Source organism: Eremomyces bilateralis (genome assembly GCF_010015585.1).
Source record: "Eremomyces bilateralis CBS 781.70 unplaced genomic scaffold P152scaffold_15, whole genome shotgun sequence".
Taxonomy (NCBI): domain Eukaryota; kingdom Fungi; phylum Ascomycota; class Dothideomycetes; order Eremomycetales; family Eremomycetaceae; genus Eremomyces; species Eremomyces bilateralis.
In genome coordinates, this window is record NW_022985081.1 from 328,312 (window position 1) to 342,761 (window position 14,450).

Genomic DNA, 14,450 nt, shown 5'->3' on the forward strand with positions numbered 1-14,450 from the left:
TGATTCGGGTGATCGACTCATAACCTCCCCACGTCTGGGGCCACCATGCCGACAACACTCGCACCATCTTTCTCAATACAGCCCTGCTGCTATGATGGACAGTTTATTCTCTCCAACTTCAACTCCCTAACCATTTCTAGTATAGGAAATGACTATCTATGATACGGATGCTTCTACTCCATTTCGAGGGCATCTGGAGAACCTCCTGATTCATCGGAATCGCATCCATTCCAGAGGACAAAAACAGCTTAATTCCGCTTGGTGGATCCCGGACTAACTACCGACGATAAGTCCAGCGCCGCTCTTATTTCATAAGCTAAGGAGCCCGAAGGGAATTATGTAGATCGTTAATAATTACTATCTCCTGATTCCGATGCGGATTCCGCTCCAATTAGTAATAGGGATTTTTTCACTTCGATCTAGGTCTTGTTACTTTTATACCATCGGAATTCGCAATATGTCGCAATAATACGGTTAATTCTACTTCCGAATTACTTCATTTAAGGGGCCAGCGTTGGTTTTTACCTGTCGTCTGAAATTTTCGTCAGTCTTCATCATTTTCTTCATTCAGGGATCAGAGTCGCATACCCCTACCGTGGCATAGATATCTGGAGGTTAGATGGCAGAAGACAGGGTCGAGACAGCTGCCGATGGCTCCCCAAAGACAAACCATGGTGGGAGACCCGTATGTTTCAAGACTACGTTTCATGAAGTCATGTTCGTAGTGATTGCGACCATGGCCATCGCCATGAGTTCAATGGTATGGACCCCTTCCTGTCCGAATACTTCCAACTCCTAATAACCGTCTGTAGTTGACTGGATCGGTCACCGTCGTCTCCGCGGAGGTTGGGAAGTCGTTGGCCATGAAGGATGCGGAGATCACCTGGCTTGCAGCTGGACCAAAGTGCGTACATCAACTAGGAGCTTTGCGAGAGAGCCAGAACTGAATGGATATTGCAGCTTAACGTCTGGGTCATTTCTACTCTTCTTCGGTCGAGTGGCAGACTTGTTCGGTCGTAAGTCGATGATTATCGGGAGCTTTGCACTGTTCACGGTCTTCGCTATAGCGGCTGGTTTTGCTCGTACTCCATTAGCATTAGATACCCTATGTGGAGTAATGGGCTTTGTGGGAGCTGTGTCGATCCCACCGGCACAGGGGATGCTCGCCCTGGCCTACGGAAAGCCATCCAAACGAAAGAACCTCGCATTCGCCTGCTTCAGCGCCGGAAACCCTCTTGGATTTGTATTGTCCATGATCTTTTCCGGGATCGCGGCGCAAATATTCAACTGGAGGGCTTCGTTCTTTCTCCTTGCGATCATCTATGCGCTCCTGACCGTGGCCTGCTTCTTCGTCACGCCAAATGACGACACTCCGAAGGCTCCCCTGTCGTGGGAGACATTTAAACGCATGGATATTGTTGGATCGCTTCTGACTGTCTCTGGAATTGCCTTGTTCACAAGCGCCTTGAGGTTTGTTACCGGGAGCTGCCGAGATGACCATTGGCTGACAACGCGAACAGTATAGCAGGTGACGCTCCTCAGGGGTGGACCACACCATATGTGCTCGCTCTTCTGATAGTCGGTGCTGTACTGATGGGTGTGTTTGTTATATGGGAGCTCTACTACCCATATCCGCTGGTTCCCATGGACATCTGGAAGGACCGCGATTTTAGTCTCGTAAGTACCCCTTTTCAAAGAAAGATCATAATGGCTGACTGTGTAGGTTATCACGATCCTACTTCTCGGTTTCCTCGCCTTCCCCACCACCCAATTCTGGCTGTCGTTGTTCATGCAGCGTGTCTGGGAATCCTCGCCCCTTGACGTAGCTGTGCATTTGCTGCCCATGGCTATTGCTGGTATCCTAGTCAACGTGAGTATTGAGTGTATGTCTCACTTTTCAAGTCACCACTGACGTATGCAAAGGTTTTCGCGGGGATGGTCTTGCACAAGATTTCGAATAAGGTCTTGATGGGATACGGGGCATTGTCATACGTTGCAGCGTTCCTCCTATACTCGTTTTACAAACAGGGCCAGTCGTACTGGGCGTTCATGTTTCCAGGACAGGTGCTTGCGGTCATTGGCGCAGATCTCGAGTTCAATGTGGCAAATGTGAGTTCCGCTATACCTTCACCTTCGATATGTATCACTTATCTATTTCCAGATGTACGTCATGTCCTCCCTCGCACCCTCTCAACAGTCGGTCGCTGGTGGCATTTTCCAAACCGTCACAAAGCTTGCTGTTGCAGTCGGTATGGGAGTCTCCACCGCAGCCTACAATGCACAGCAGCAACATCCGTCAGAGTCAGGATACTACGCCAACAATCCCTTTGAACCATATGCAGCTGCGTTTTGGTACTGCACAGCATGTGCGGCGCTGAGTCTCATTTTCGTTCCGTTCCTCCGGATCGGCACCCAAGGCAATGCAGAAAAATCATTGGACGCTTCCACGGTTAACGACGAGTTCAAACGGGACAATGTCGCGACACCAGGCAATCAAGAGGATATTGAAGTGACAACTCCAATTGACACAGAAAAGCCGATTATCGAAAAACAAGATTTAGCCTCTTTGAATGAAAAATGCCTCTAGGATTGTTCTGATGCAGCTACTATAAACTCCCTCGTTCCAGCAAGGCAATCAAAATCCAGGCAGTGGATACTCCAGCGTCTCAATCTTTTCAGGATATACCAGACCATTCTGTTGGCGGACCTGGTCCATAACATCCATCATCACAAGACTCTCTTCGAGTGGGAGTGTCTCGCTCTCCAACTTGCCGTCCCGGAGACACCGAGCGCACTCGTCCGCTTCCCAAAACATGCCTTGCCCCGGGATCTCGCGGGTTTCATCGGCGAACTCGACGCTAGTAAATCCTTCAAGAGGAATGACGCGGAATCGAGTCGGACGAAAGATCGGACCAAAAACCTGGATTTCTCCTTTGGTGCCTTGGATGCGGACGGCAGGTCCGGCGGTCCCCTTATTGTCCGGGTCAAAGGATACCTGTAGGATTAGCGACGGAAGCCAAAGGAGTTAGAAGCCGCTTACCCGAAGACCTGTCGTTGCAATCCCATGGCTGTTCAGGGGAGGGAAAGACATGATGAGGGACGTCAGCTCATCAGCTCCCGTGTTAGGGTACTTGGTCAATTGGCTGACCACATTCGGCGGCAGGCGATGCTGCGGTGGCTGGATGTGATAGAGGAACTGGAAGACCCATAGAATGCTATAGATGCCCACTTGATAAATGTTAGCCTTTCCTGTACAACCATCAGACCCGTCGACGAAAAGGCACTTACAATCAAGCATCGCGCCCCCAGCCAAATCAACATTAACCATCCGATTCTCCACCCCCCATTTCGCCTCCGGCGTCCCACTATCCCCAATGCTCAAGTCCGCAAACACCCTATGTACAGTCCCGATCTTCCCCTCGCTCACCATCTTCCGCAGCTCCACCGCCAGCGGGAAATACCGCGTCCACTGCGCCTCCATCAAAAACACCTTCCTCTCCCGCGCAATCTCCACCAGTTTCCGCGCTTGCGCCGCGTTCACCGTCAGCGCCTTCTCGCACAGCACGTGCTTTCCGGCCTCCAGGCAGAGCCGCGCGTTCTGGTAGTGGTGAGAGTGCGGCGTGGCAACGTAGACGATGTCGACGTCCGGGTCGGCAGCGAGGGAGGCGTAGTCGCCGTAAGCTTTGGCCGTGGAGGGACATCCGCAGGAGGTAAGGAACTCCTGGGCGCGCTCTTGAGAGCGGGAGGCGGCGGCGACGACGGTGTGGGATACGTCCGAGACGGAGCGGGTGGAGGGGTCGAGGACAAGGTCTTTGGTGAATTCTAGGACGGGGTGTTAATTACGATCATGGAGAATATGGTTATTTACCCTCGTACTCTGGGCTATGCCTCCGGTTGCTACGACAGTGTCAGTTCCGCTGCATTTTGGGGATTGTTAGGGATATACCTAGGATTCCCCACCGGATCGTGTATGGTTTAGAATCAGTCATATTGAGCCACAAACCTAAATTTATCGATATTTGTACGACGTCAATGCAAACCAGTTGGTCCTTGGATGGCTTTCTTAAGCCTTTTCTCTTGTGTTCCTGAGAAATGATGGTGGGATATTGTCGCGTTCAACGAGGGACGTTTGATTGCGTATGTAATGGTGGGGGTGGGGTTACATACTTAGCGGAGAAGGGTAAATCTCCCCAGGCCGGATACCATAAATGGTGAGCCAAACAAACTGCTACAGATTGATGTGACATCAAAGTTTCTTGGTCTTTGTTTAATGCCCTTCGACCAAACCAAGGCGGGTGTAAGTGCAATTAGATGATGGGAGACATGGCATTTAACCTTGAATATCAAAGCAATTTATTACCAGTACTCCAGCTTCACCTTTATTCCTCAAGACCATCGGTGTTACATAAATGACGATACTAATAGGTATCTATGGTAGCAGATTCAGAGGTAAATCGCTAACATCAGCTAGATTGAATGAACACAGGTTCAAAGTATCTTGTTGTCATTTCGAAGCTATGGTTATTCCATATGGTAGCAGTGATAGCAAATTCTAAGGAGGGGGATATAACCTGTTAAGGGGAACTGAGGAGGGCTGAATTCACCCCCCCATTTCAGAAAGTGCAGTATATATTTATAACTGTCAATCTGTAACTTCAGTGGAAATGGTCACGTTGGTTTCACTGCTGACATGGGCCAAGTATAGCCGAAAAAAGATACTAGTCCCATGGAATAGACACCTGGGACCTGTGAGATGGTTGGCTTCTCTACCCCTATCTACTAAAAACCACCCTAGAAGGTGGGTAGAGTTTTGCTCTTTCTCTGGATACCTTTTTTTAGCTAAGGAGAGAGGAGGGGGAGAATGGGGGCCACATCAGGGGGAGAGGTAGGGAGGGTTCGAGTCCGGCGTGGGGCGGTCTATTTTCAGTCCAAATTTTGATCGTCAAATCGTCTTGTTGTTTCTGCTGTGCTATTTATACACATGTATCTGAAGCTACCCACGAGAGAATTGTCCGACAGTGGACATGATCGTACAGTCGAAACTGCTCTGCTTTCAGATATAGGGACCCAAGCGCCAAGTCCGCCAGGCAAGACACGGGATGAACGAGAGACAGGAAGAGAAAGCTTTTGTTTCTCTTAAGAGTATAATGTACCCCTGTGAAAGCCACCCAGAGATAAGTTGGCTTTCACGAGAAAGGAAGTCGTAAGAAGATATGATATCGTAGCATCTAATTGACTCAAGAGGCCAATGAAAAAGAGAACAATGGGCTGCTATGACACATGCCTGTGTAAAGAAAGGAATACACGCATCAAAGATCGTGGTCTACGCTGTAGTAGTTTGCTCTAGATCCAGCCCGGGGCTGGAGGCACGTTTCCCCCTCCGCCACCCAGCGGAAAAGCCAATCCGATCTCACCACGTACTCCTGGCTTTGGGGATGGCGTGCGAGTCCTCGCCAGCTGTGGTGTAAGCGACGAAACAGGGTTCATGCGCAATACTTTGGCTCGAGGAGTTGGAGGGAGGTTCTTGTTGACAAATGGTTGTGGAATAGTCACTGTGAGCTTGGGTTTGGTCGCAGTTGAGGGAAGGCAGCTGTCAGCTGGTTCAGGAGTATTTGCTGGTGCGGTAATCGGTAGCAAGAGAGAGCTGGAGGATGATAGTTGAGGTGTAGAGATAAGATTTGAGGACGTGGCCCCGTCAGTCTGGGACTGTAAACCAGTCGATTGAGTCCTTTTAGAGCCACTCAATTCTCTTCGAAGTGGCGAAGGCATCTCCGAAGGATCTAGAACACGTTTGGAAGCGCTTGAGTTGCCTGCTGCGATCGCTTCCGGCGCAACAGAGAAACGCAGACCGATTTGTACGGTCGCGCTACTCCCAGAACTGCTAAACCGCCTATGCTCTCGAGTGAAAGGGGCGGACGGTCCGTCCAAAGCCATCAGCGTCGCAACTTCGCTCACATCAGTGACAGAAGGTGCGTTTCGAGCCATGGAAGTAGCTGTCGTTGGCGAAAATGGGGAAGCGGAAGTCAGGGACGCAGACTGATTCTTTTTCAGGGATGAGACGGACTGCATTAGACTGGCCAGCCCCTTTGCTGCGGGAGAGTAGACAGTGGCAGGGAGACGCGGGCTATCATTTTGAGGGAAGAGTGAATAGCTCGGTTTGCGTTTGTGGGTTGGAGTTCGAGGAAATGAGGATTGGGTTGCTGATGCTGGGATGAACACGGGAGTGGGTGGCAGAAGAGGGACTGTAGCGGAATTAGGGCGTGAAGGGGAGGTAAGAGGTATTGCGGTCGCAGTTCTTTGCGAGATTGGCGCAGAAGGGGTAGCTGTACTCGGGGATGACTGCACTGCACGTTTCTCCAAGGCCTTCTCAGAGTCCCTGAAGTAGAAGAGAGACTGCGTAGCTCTCAAATAAGGCTGATTCAACGGTGGGCTGATCTTGCGCAAGTCCAGGCTCCCAGCACCACCAGCTCCCCTGAAGCCTTTACGAGCAAAATATGCGGAGTCTTTTGCCTGGATCACTCCCCAGTTCGGGTGCATTCGGTAGACGAAATATTCGAACGTAATGAAAACACCGTTTCCCAGCAGTGCGAAGTCACCAAGACCAGATGTAGTCATAAAGTTGTCGAATGTCATCAACTTTGCCTGGATGAAAAAGGGGAGTACCAGAACCTATTTTTATTATTATTAACGATTGTTTCTGGATGGGGACAACAGTTTACTCACATTGAGGCAAATCGACCAGAATAATCGGAAAACCATCCTTGATGCGGCAACCCTTTGGCTAGGTTCGATATCCGACACCCGTTTGAGTTGGATGGCGATGACTGCAATCATCAAGGCAAATGCAACCACCTCAAATGACAGAACGACCAGCCCAATCAAGTTGAAAGGGACAGTTCTGAAGAGGATATCTCCAAGGCAGACATCCGGAATTTTCCATAGAGCGGTGGGGAGCCAGGTTGCGAGTAGGAGACTTGATATCGCGACAAGGCAGAACGGCGTATTTCGTCGGCTGCGCGGCATAAACTTCATATACTTGAGCGAGCGGATGGTGGTCTCGACGCCGAATACGAGATGAACGTAACCGGATAGAAAGGCGACTGAGTCTTTGTTAGTAACCAAGCAAAGCACGATATATACCGCACGTACTCGGGAAGATGATTTGCACTGTCTTCGAGCATCCATTTACTTCAATACTGTCTAATGAAGCGGATTGGATAGCAATGAACACGATGTTCTGCATTGCCAGAGAAACCCCAAGAATAAGGAAGACGTTCACTGCGGGGTTGACATTGCGAAGGATTCTCCAAATGCAGAGTTTGCTGTGTTCAATTAGAATCTCATCGGCTTTGGGTCCTAGACGTTGTCCTTACTTTGGTCGCAGCTTCACCTCCAACTTCGACACTCCATACCCCTCGACCAGTATTTTCCCGATCAGAATGATTGTCATCACCAAGGCAAAGATGCCCACCCCAACGCGCGTTGTCCGTACTGACTTTACTCTCTCAAGGACTAGACCTTTGATAAGTTGGTCCGTTTGATTGACCCCCACCGCTTGTCCTTCAAAATCGACCATCCCATCGAAATTCGCATCGTTGTTGAAGGATATTGCGGACGGGTCTCTAAATGATATTTCTCGACTCCATATTGCCATATTGTTGTGTGAAGGGTTGGTATGGTGGTTGGCGAAATCGATTGACTCGTGTTCCTGTTCAAAGGCGTGCGACTTGGATTATAAACGTCATAAAGAACGAACCGGTATTGGAGACGAGAGTTACTCCAGCTCGATCGTCGATCACAAAACCAAGATGGAGGATCCAGCCAGCGGTAACGAAGGGAACGGGATTAAATCACAAACAACGTAAACGAGCGTGGGATGAATACAATTGTCGAGCCCTGCGATGAACCGGCCGAACAGCAGAAGAATGGAAAAGAGTATATGAAGCAAGGACCATATCGCCATGTCCAAGCTGCGAGGCAGTTTCGCGACGCAGGCTATCCTTGTAGCGCCACCTACCTTCATCATTCAGGTCCAGATCAGGGCAAGCAGGGAGACCCTTGGATAGGTAGGATGGAACTCGCCCGAATTTCTGGGAGGTGCTGCTACAGTTTCATGATCTCACTGTACCCTCTAGCACACCGAGCCCATCCTGGTTCGCAACCCGTAAGCTCTCGGATCAGCAGTTACCGGTAGACTGCCGGTTCTTAGCGTCTGATAGTAGGATCAGTGTATCATCAGGGACGAATGCGACTGCCGCTATTATTATGCTAAGTGTGTTGGATAGGTAGAGGCAGCTATCTCTTAGTATCGCTGTACTATGCAGTAGGGGGAGAACAACGACTGTTAATGACGACGGCACACGACGATTGACCTGACAATCTCAGAAAATCCAAGGACAACTGTATACAAATATGATGTATCTCAGCATAACCGACACTGGTAGCACAAAACCAGGGACAAGACGGAAGAAGACGGAGTAGGGGCGCAGGTTGGAACTATGATGAAGATATCGCAGGGATTTCTGAAACAGGAAAGGCTGCAGATCTCCCAGGGACGTCAACTTTATCTTGCTGCACGATACTACTGCTTATTGACCATTTTCCATGACTAGCCCCGGCCATAGGACAAGCCTTTTAGCAGTGGGATAGGTCAATTTGTGACCAAAGTACGGCGGTCGCCAATGCCTTGGTCTAGCTTCACCACCGAAAGGTTCGAGACGTGCAGCGTTGGAGACGTCCGCCACCACGCGACATGATGCAAGAAACCTCCATCGCGAGCGAATGGGAGCTTAACGATGATGAAAGGATGCTAATAAGCTCTCGATCGTCAGATAGTGGAAAACCATAAAAGAAATTTGGGCAATTTCGCGAGATCTATGCAGGGTGGTGGTTCAAAGATCAAACACGGACATCGGAGGTTTTCCGGGGTCAGTGGCGGGCGGTTGAGTAGGACGACGGTAAGTATGGGCGAAGCCGAGGAAGTGTCAAGTGGTATATATGGTCGTATTATGAGTCGCAGCCGCCAACTTCGTATATGTTCCAGATTGAATGCTGATGGAAGTTGGTGGTTGAGATTGATGAAGTGCAGATGTGATGACTGGAAGATGTCAGGCCGGGGGCCATGCTGTGGCTGAATGGCCCCTGCCACACTTCTGTTGGCTCAGGGGCATTACTGCCTTGCGGCCTGATCCTCTACTCGGAGGCTCCCTCACTCATTCCACAGAGTCAGGGTGAGCATTATTATTGCAGGTAGACGACATCAATGCACATATTCTACGCTCCGACATGAAAAGTCGAGTCTTCTGATCAACTATTCACCGTCAGAATGAGAGCATTGACCTACCTAGTCTCATGCCTTCATCTCTTCTGCTGGAAGCATCAAGCGGGATATCGCCCATCCGCTGCAGTCTGCTGATCTCAAAAAAGGGAGCCGTTAGAATCTCGGGACATTCATGCTTTCTTCCCAGGTGGATGACCACGAGTGCCCTGACTAGATGCGACTCTGAGCGTCCTGGGGCGTTCAAGGTTCGGGAAAGAGAACGGCAAGCCCTTGACTTGCGACGACAACATGGAATCCTTCAGCCGAGTACCTATTCTTTGACCACATCCATTTGATTCTCGTGTCTAGTTCCAGGGCATCACATCCCTTCTTTGACAAATGTGCCCCGAACGGAGGCCTTCCAAACCATTGGAGAAGGCTTCATTTTGGAGGGAGTGTCCATCGTCCGACGCCATGGATGTCTCGACGAGAATAACTTGATATGCCCTAGAAATCTCGGTTTTGGTTAGCCTTCCGGTTCCAGCGTGGAAACTTTCCCATGAAACGTTGACAAGTTCAATGTATCTACTTGTTCCGCATCAAAAGGAGGAAGAAGAGGGGTTGAACTTCGCAGTCAAGAGTTCCAGCGGACCAAAATAGGCGCGGCCATGACTCCGTGATACTCAGCATGCGATGGCTTGAGGTACTTTTGTAGGATCGACGAACCCTTCTCCTGCTCTAGGGTAGTCCTTGTCTCGTACAGATGTCTCGTACCGATAGCGATCCAGGTCCTCTTCCAGCAGAAACATTTTTCCGTGTTTCTTCCTGAACCTCATCCTGTGTGCCTGCTTACCACTATGTTTGGCAGCTCAGGGCCCAACGGCACCCAATATATCCTCCCTAGCATCGAAACTCTAGGGTTGACCATCACGACAGTCCGACGAATCTAAGATATATTAACGATCGACGTAGCCGATTGCACGGAGCTCGACTCGAGTGGGTTAACGACCTCATAGGACGATAAGACGCTCTAGCCGAAGCTTGATTTCCCGGGTCTGTCAGTGCTCAACAATTCGACATCCCGTAGAGATCTAGCCCTTAGCTTGGTAACTCTGCACTATCGTAGCAGCGAGTCACCCCTCGATGGGTGGAGGTTTCATCGTTTGCCCCAGCTGATTTCGTGGAGAAGGGCTTCCCCAAAGCTCCCTGCCATCGTTTGGCTAATACTCGGAACTGGCTGCTCCCTTTCCATTTGCTTCGGTTGTTGGATGCTCGCGATGGTTGTTAGGCCGAAACCAATGTGTTTCAGATGTGTCACTTCTGCTCTTGCGTCAATCCTTTCAGGACCCATCACCATCGCCACCGGAGCTCCATTGCCAGTCTGCGATTCTCGATAGCTCATACGGTAAAGTTCTCCGAGGCCGTGCTAACTAGTGTTTCAATAAGTTTTGCAATCAGTTTGCTATGGTTGTTGGTAGAGCATATGTTGGTATCCTTGCGGATGTTCTCACATCTCGTGCGAGACGGAGCTAGTGATGTAGGTTCTCGAGCGAGCTGCGAGCTCAGATGCGCTTGTGCCTGTTCCGTTCCGAACTGACAAAACCAAACTGTTCCAGGACAAACAACGCGATTTTATGGGAACTGATTTCCTCAATGGGATTGCCTGGCAACCAACTTAAGGTATTTTTCGAAGACTCCAATCATCAACTCGTCATTCTCGGCTCTCTCATCCGAGTGCTTGTTCCCCCTCTAGAGCCAATTGTGGCAGCAATTCGCCGCCCCTCCCCTGCAGAACTCCATAACAAAATCCACCCCTACTGGTGAGGTGTTATCATTACTTATCAAGGACGACATAATGGCTAGCAGAGGAAATGGGTCTTATCAAATCATCCGCACGTGGTGATACCACAAGAGGGGTCTTCGTGCGACTGCAAGACGAGACAGCGACATCATTCCCTCATGCTGTGCTGATTCACGCTGTGAGGGAGGGGCTGCCCCGCACTTGTCCGCGAATCCATCTGCTCTTGGACGCGATATGCGATGACTTTTACTCCATCCAGCAACTCGTGAGAAGGAGTTCGCATGTAAGGGAGGGAGGTCGCGCGAGATCATTCGCCGACTCTTCCATCCCTATTCCCTAGGTCCATCTGTCCGTCGCGATACACTACAGTTGCTTGCTGTCATCATGGAAATCGTGGAGGCGAATTCGCGACTCCGCTTTGGCGTAACGGAATGAATCCGAGAGATCAGATGGTATAAATGGCGCTGGATGCTCGGGGATTTTGGGAAGCTTGACTGATAGTTACATCGTCAATCGAAAGTTGTCACAGTGAAACTTCGCTCTTGTTGTCAGAGTGATCGTGAATTTGTACTCCTTGCAAGGTTCTATACTTATATCTGTATCATCGAATCGTTCATTCCGCGGTCTCCCCCACAGCACACGTCATCAACGGTTCATCACGATAGCAGGTGCAGCCAACGTTCTCAGCACGAGGTAGCTTAACATCGTCGACTTGACATGGATTTCCACTACTGACTCCTCTAGTCACAACATTCCACCTCAATCACGCTTCAATTCTCAAAATGGTATTTCCAATCGCCCGCTCAGTGGCACGGCTGGCTCGTCCAGCCACCTCTTCTCTACTCTCTTCCACCCGTCTCTCCGCTGCTCCACGAATCTTTCTAATCCGACCATCCGTCCGGACGCTAACCGCATCCTCAAAACTCCAGGGCAAAGTGCTTCTATGCCTCTACGACGGCGGCATCCACGCCGAGCATGAGCCGAAAATGCTCGGGACCACCGAGATCGAGCTCGGCATCCGCCCGTGGATCGAGGAGCGAGGCCACACGCTCATCACCACCTCCGACAAGGAAGGCCCGGACTCCGCCTTCGACCGGGAGCTCGTCGACGCCGAAGTGATCATCACCACGCCGTTCCACCCCGGCTACCTCACTGCCGACCGCCTCGCCAAGGCGAAGAAGCTCAAGCTCGCCGTCACCGCGGGGATCGGCTCCGACCACGTCGACCTTGATGTGGCCAACCAGACCAACGGCGGTATCACCGTCGCCGAGGTGACGGGCTCCAACGTCGTGTCGGTCGCTGAGCACGTCATCATGACCATCCTGGTTCTCGTGAGGAACTTCGTGCCGGCGCACGAGCAGATCCAGGCGGGTGACTGGAATGTCGCGCAGGTGGCGAAGAACGAGTATGACCTGGAGAGCAAGGTGGTTGGGACAGTGGCGGTAGGGCGGATCGGGAAGCGCGTGCTGCAGCGGTTGAAGGCGTTTGACTGCAAGGAGCTGCTGTACTTCGATTATCAGCCATTGAGCGCTGCTGAGGAGAAGGAGATCGGGTGCCGGCGCGTGGAGAAGTTGGAGGACATGCTGGCGCAGTGCGATGTCGTTACCATCAACTGCCCGCTGCATGAGAAGACGAAGGGTCTGTTCAACAAGGAGTTGATCGCCAAGATGAAGCCGGGTGAGTCAGGATTCGCTTTCGGGGATGGCCCAGGCTGACTTGTATAGGCTCATGGCTCATAAACACCGCTCGTGGCGCCATCGTCGTCAAGGAAGACGTCGCTGAGGCGCTGAAGTCCGGACATCTCCGTGGCTATGGCGGTGACGTCTGGTTCCCGCAACCCGCACCGAACGACCACCCACTGCGCTACGCGAAGAACCCGTGGGGAGGTGGCAACGCGATGGTACCGCATATGTCTGGAACGTCGATCGACGCTCAGGCGAGGTATGGAAATCGAGTGCCGATGTGCCATGAACCTGGCTAATGTTTCTGCAGATATGCTGCCGGTACCAAGGCGATCCTTGACTCGTACTTCTCCGGCCGGCACGATTACCGACTGGAGGATCTGATCGTCAAGGATGGCGATTACGCCACGAAGGCGTATGGCGAGAGGGCCAAGAAATGAGCGCGTCGACTGCAGTGGATGGGCGATGTAGAAACCAAGGGGTACGAGATGCAAAAGCAGACAGGGTCTGGACAGTCCCAGATGTGTTCAGCATTCCGAATGATGGATGTTTTCGGCGTTTGAGTTAACCCACAGAACGTACATGCCATGCTCTTTCCGCACCAATGTTTTCCGGCGTTTCTTAACGAATATCCAAATGTCAAATCAATTGACCAATCCGTTCCTCAACTCCGTTACCTGTAACGCCATACCGCTATTAAATGCATAACCGAAACCACGCTCGTGATCCCCACACGCGATTACTCTTCATCACTATCGTCCCTAAACCCCTCTTCCAACTCCCGACTCAACCTTCTTTCCGTATCTCCCAACCGATCCCTTCTCCCCCACCCCTCCTCCCTCTCCACCTGATCATACCCCGGCGGCATATCCAACATGCCCTCCGCCTCCGCCTCCCCCCGTCCATCCGCCCCATCCCCCGCCCCGTCCCCCCTACCACGGCCTCTCCGAAACCGAGATAAATACTCCCAGCGCCACGCAGCGGGCAATAGGGCGGCGACGGCGCGGAACGGAGCGCTGAGGTCGCGCAGGGAGGCGAGGGAGACAGGGGATTCAAAGGAGGAGGAGAGGGGCGCGTAGGAGCGGTAGCGGTTGCGGTGGTGGCGGTAGAGGGGGAGGAGGAGGTAGGTGATGAGGAGGAAGAGGGCGAGGGAGATGAGGAGGGGAGGGAGTAGGGTCTATGCGGGGGTTAGTTGGTTGTCGGGTGGGTTGGATAGAGGGAGGGGGACGCACCTTGAGGAATTCGGCTATGGGCATGGTTGGGTTGGGGGAATATGTGTAGATTGGGATGAGGTTGGTAAAGAAGCTGGGAGGACACGGGAGATGAGTGTCATGCAGCAATGAAGAGGTAGATTAGGAGCATTTGGATCAGTGTCGAAGGCGAATTGACCGTTTGCTGCTTTTTCCTTGCTCCTGAGGCTTGGTTTGAGGACGTTATGCGTATAATGATACTGATCTGGAGGGGAATAGGTTCATGCCTCTGTACTGGATTCGATGTGAGAGAAGGGTAACGACGCTCAGAGTATCGAATTGCACTGTGAACATTCGCTATGTCTTTGCACAGTACCTTCTTCCAATTGCGGCATTCTGTGAAGTTCAATACTCCCTGCCGTGGTGAAGTAAGGTGCGATACGTCTCCTCTCTTTCTCCTGTCCACGCAACGCAACATGCTTTATGCGGGTGATCGGAGGTTTCATCGACCCCCAGCC

The 14,450-nt window shown here is 51.4% G+C and overlaps 5 protein-coding genes across 5 annotated transcripts; 2 read left to right on the forward strand and 3 right to left on the reverse strand.

Annotated features, from left to right (window-relative positions):
* Positions 1–284: 284 nt before the first annotated feature.
* On the forward strand, positions 285–2,611 carry P152DRAFT_74818 (MFS general substrate transporter). Its single transcript, XM_033683236.1, has 7 exons — positions 285–760; positions 813–904; positions 961–1,470; positions 1,521–1,677; positions 1,724–1,870; positions 1,924–2,109; positions 2,162–2,611. The coding sequence occupies exons 1-7, from the start codon at positions 620–622 to the stop codon at positions 2,585–2,587; spliced, it is 1,659 nt and encodes a 552-aa protein (XP_033532674.1). The 5' UTR covers positions 285–619; the 3' UTR covers positions 2,588–2,611.
* On the reverse strand, positions 2,513–3,995 carry P152DRAFT_483368 (NADP:D-xylose dehydrogenase). The gene is made up of 5 exons (XM_033681939.1): positions 3,947–3,995; positions 3,877–3,897; positions 3,289–3,822; positions 3,041–3,228; positions 2,513–2,995 (listed from the first exon to the last, which is right to left on the reverse strand). The coding sequence occupies exons 1-5, from the start codon at positions 3,987–3,989 to the stop codon at positions 2,636–2,638; spliced, it is 1,146 nt and encodes a 381-aa protein (XP_033532675.1). The 5' UTR covers positions 3,990–3,995; the 3' UTR covers positions 2,513–2,635.
* Positions 3,996–4,943: 948 nt separating this feature from the next.
* P152DRAFT_515448 (uncharacterized protein) lies at positions 4,944–7,783 on the reverse strand. The gene is made up of 4 exons (XM_033682901.1): positions 7,374–7,783; positions 7,150–7,304; positions 6,724–7,100; positions 4,944–6,669 (listed from the first exon to the last, which is right to left on the reverse strand). The coding sequence occupies exons 1-4, from the start codon at positions 7,652–7,654 to the stop codon at positions 5,344–5,346; spliced, it is 2,139 nt and encodes a 712-aa protein (XP_033532676.1). The 5' UTR covers positions 7,655–7,783; the 3' UTR covers positions 4,944–5,343.
* Positions 7,784–11,549: 3,766 nt separating this feature from the next.
* On the forward strand, positions 11,550–13,528 carry P152DRAFT_459922 (formate dehydrogenase). Its single transcript, XM_033679787.1, has 5 exons — positions 11,550–11,753; positions 11,805–11,845; positions 11,990–12,737; positions 12,785–13,001; positions 13,053–13,528. The coding sequence occupies exons 2-5, from the start codon at positions 11,843–11,845 to the stop codon at positions 13,180–13,182; spliced, it is 1,098 nt and encodes a 365-aa protein (XP_033532677.1). The 5' UTR covers positions 11,550–11,753; positions 11,805–11,842; the 3' UTR covers positions 13,183–13,528.
* P152DRAFT_515450 (uncharacterized protein) lies at positions 13,482–14,392 on the reverse strand (the record flags this gene model as incomplete). The annotated part of the gene is made up of 2 exons (XM_033682902.1): positions 13,975–14,392; positions 13,482–13,919 (listed from the first exon to the last, which is right to left on the reverse strand). The coding sequence occupies exons 1-2, from the start codon at positions 13,996–13,998 to the stop codon at positions 13,482–13,484; spliced, it is 462 nt and encodes a 153-aa protein (XP_033532678.1). The 5' UTR covers positions 13,999–14,392.
* Between the last annotated feature and the right edge of the window lie 58 nt (positions 14,393–14,450).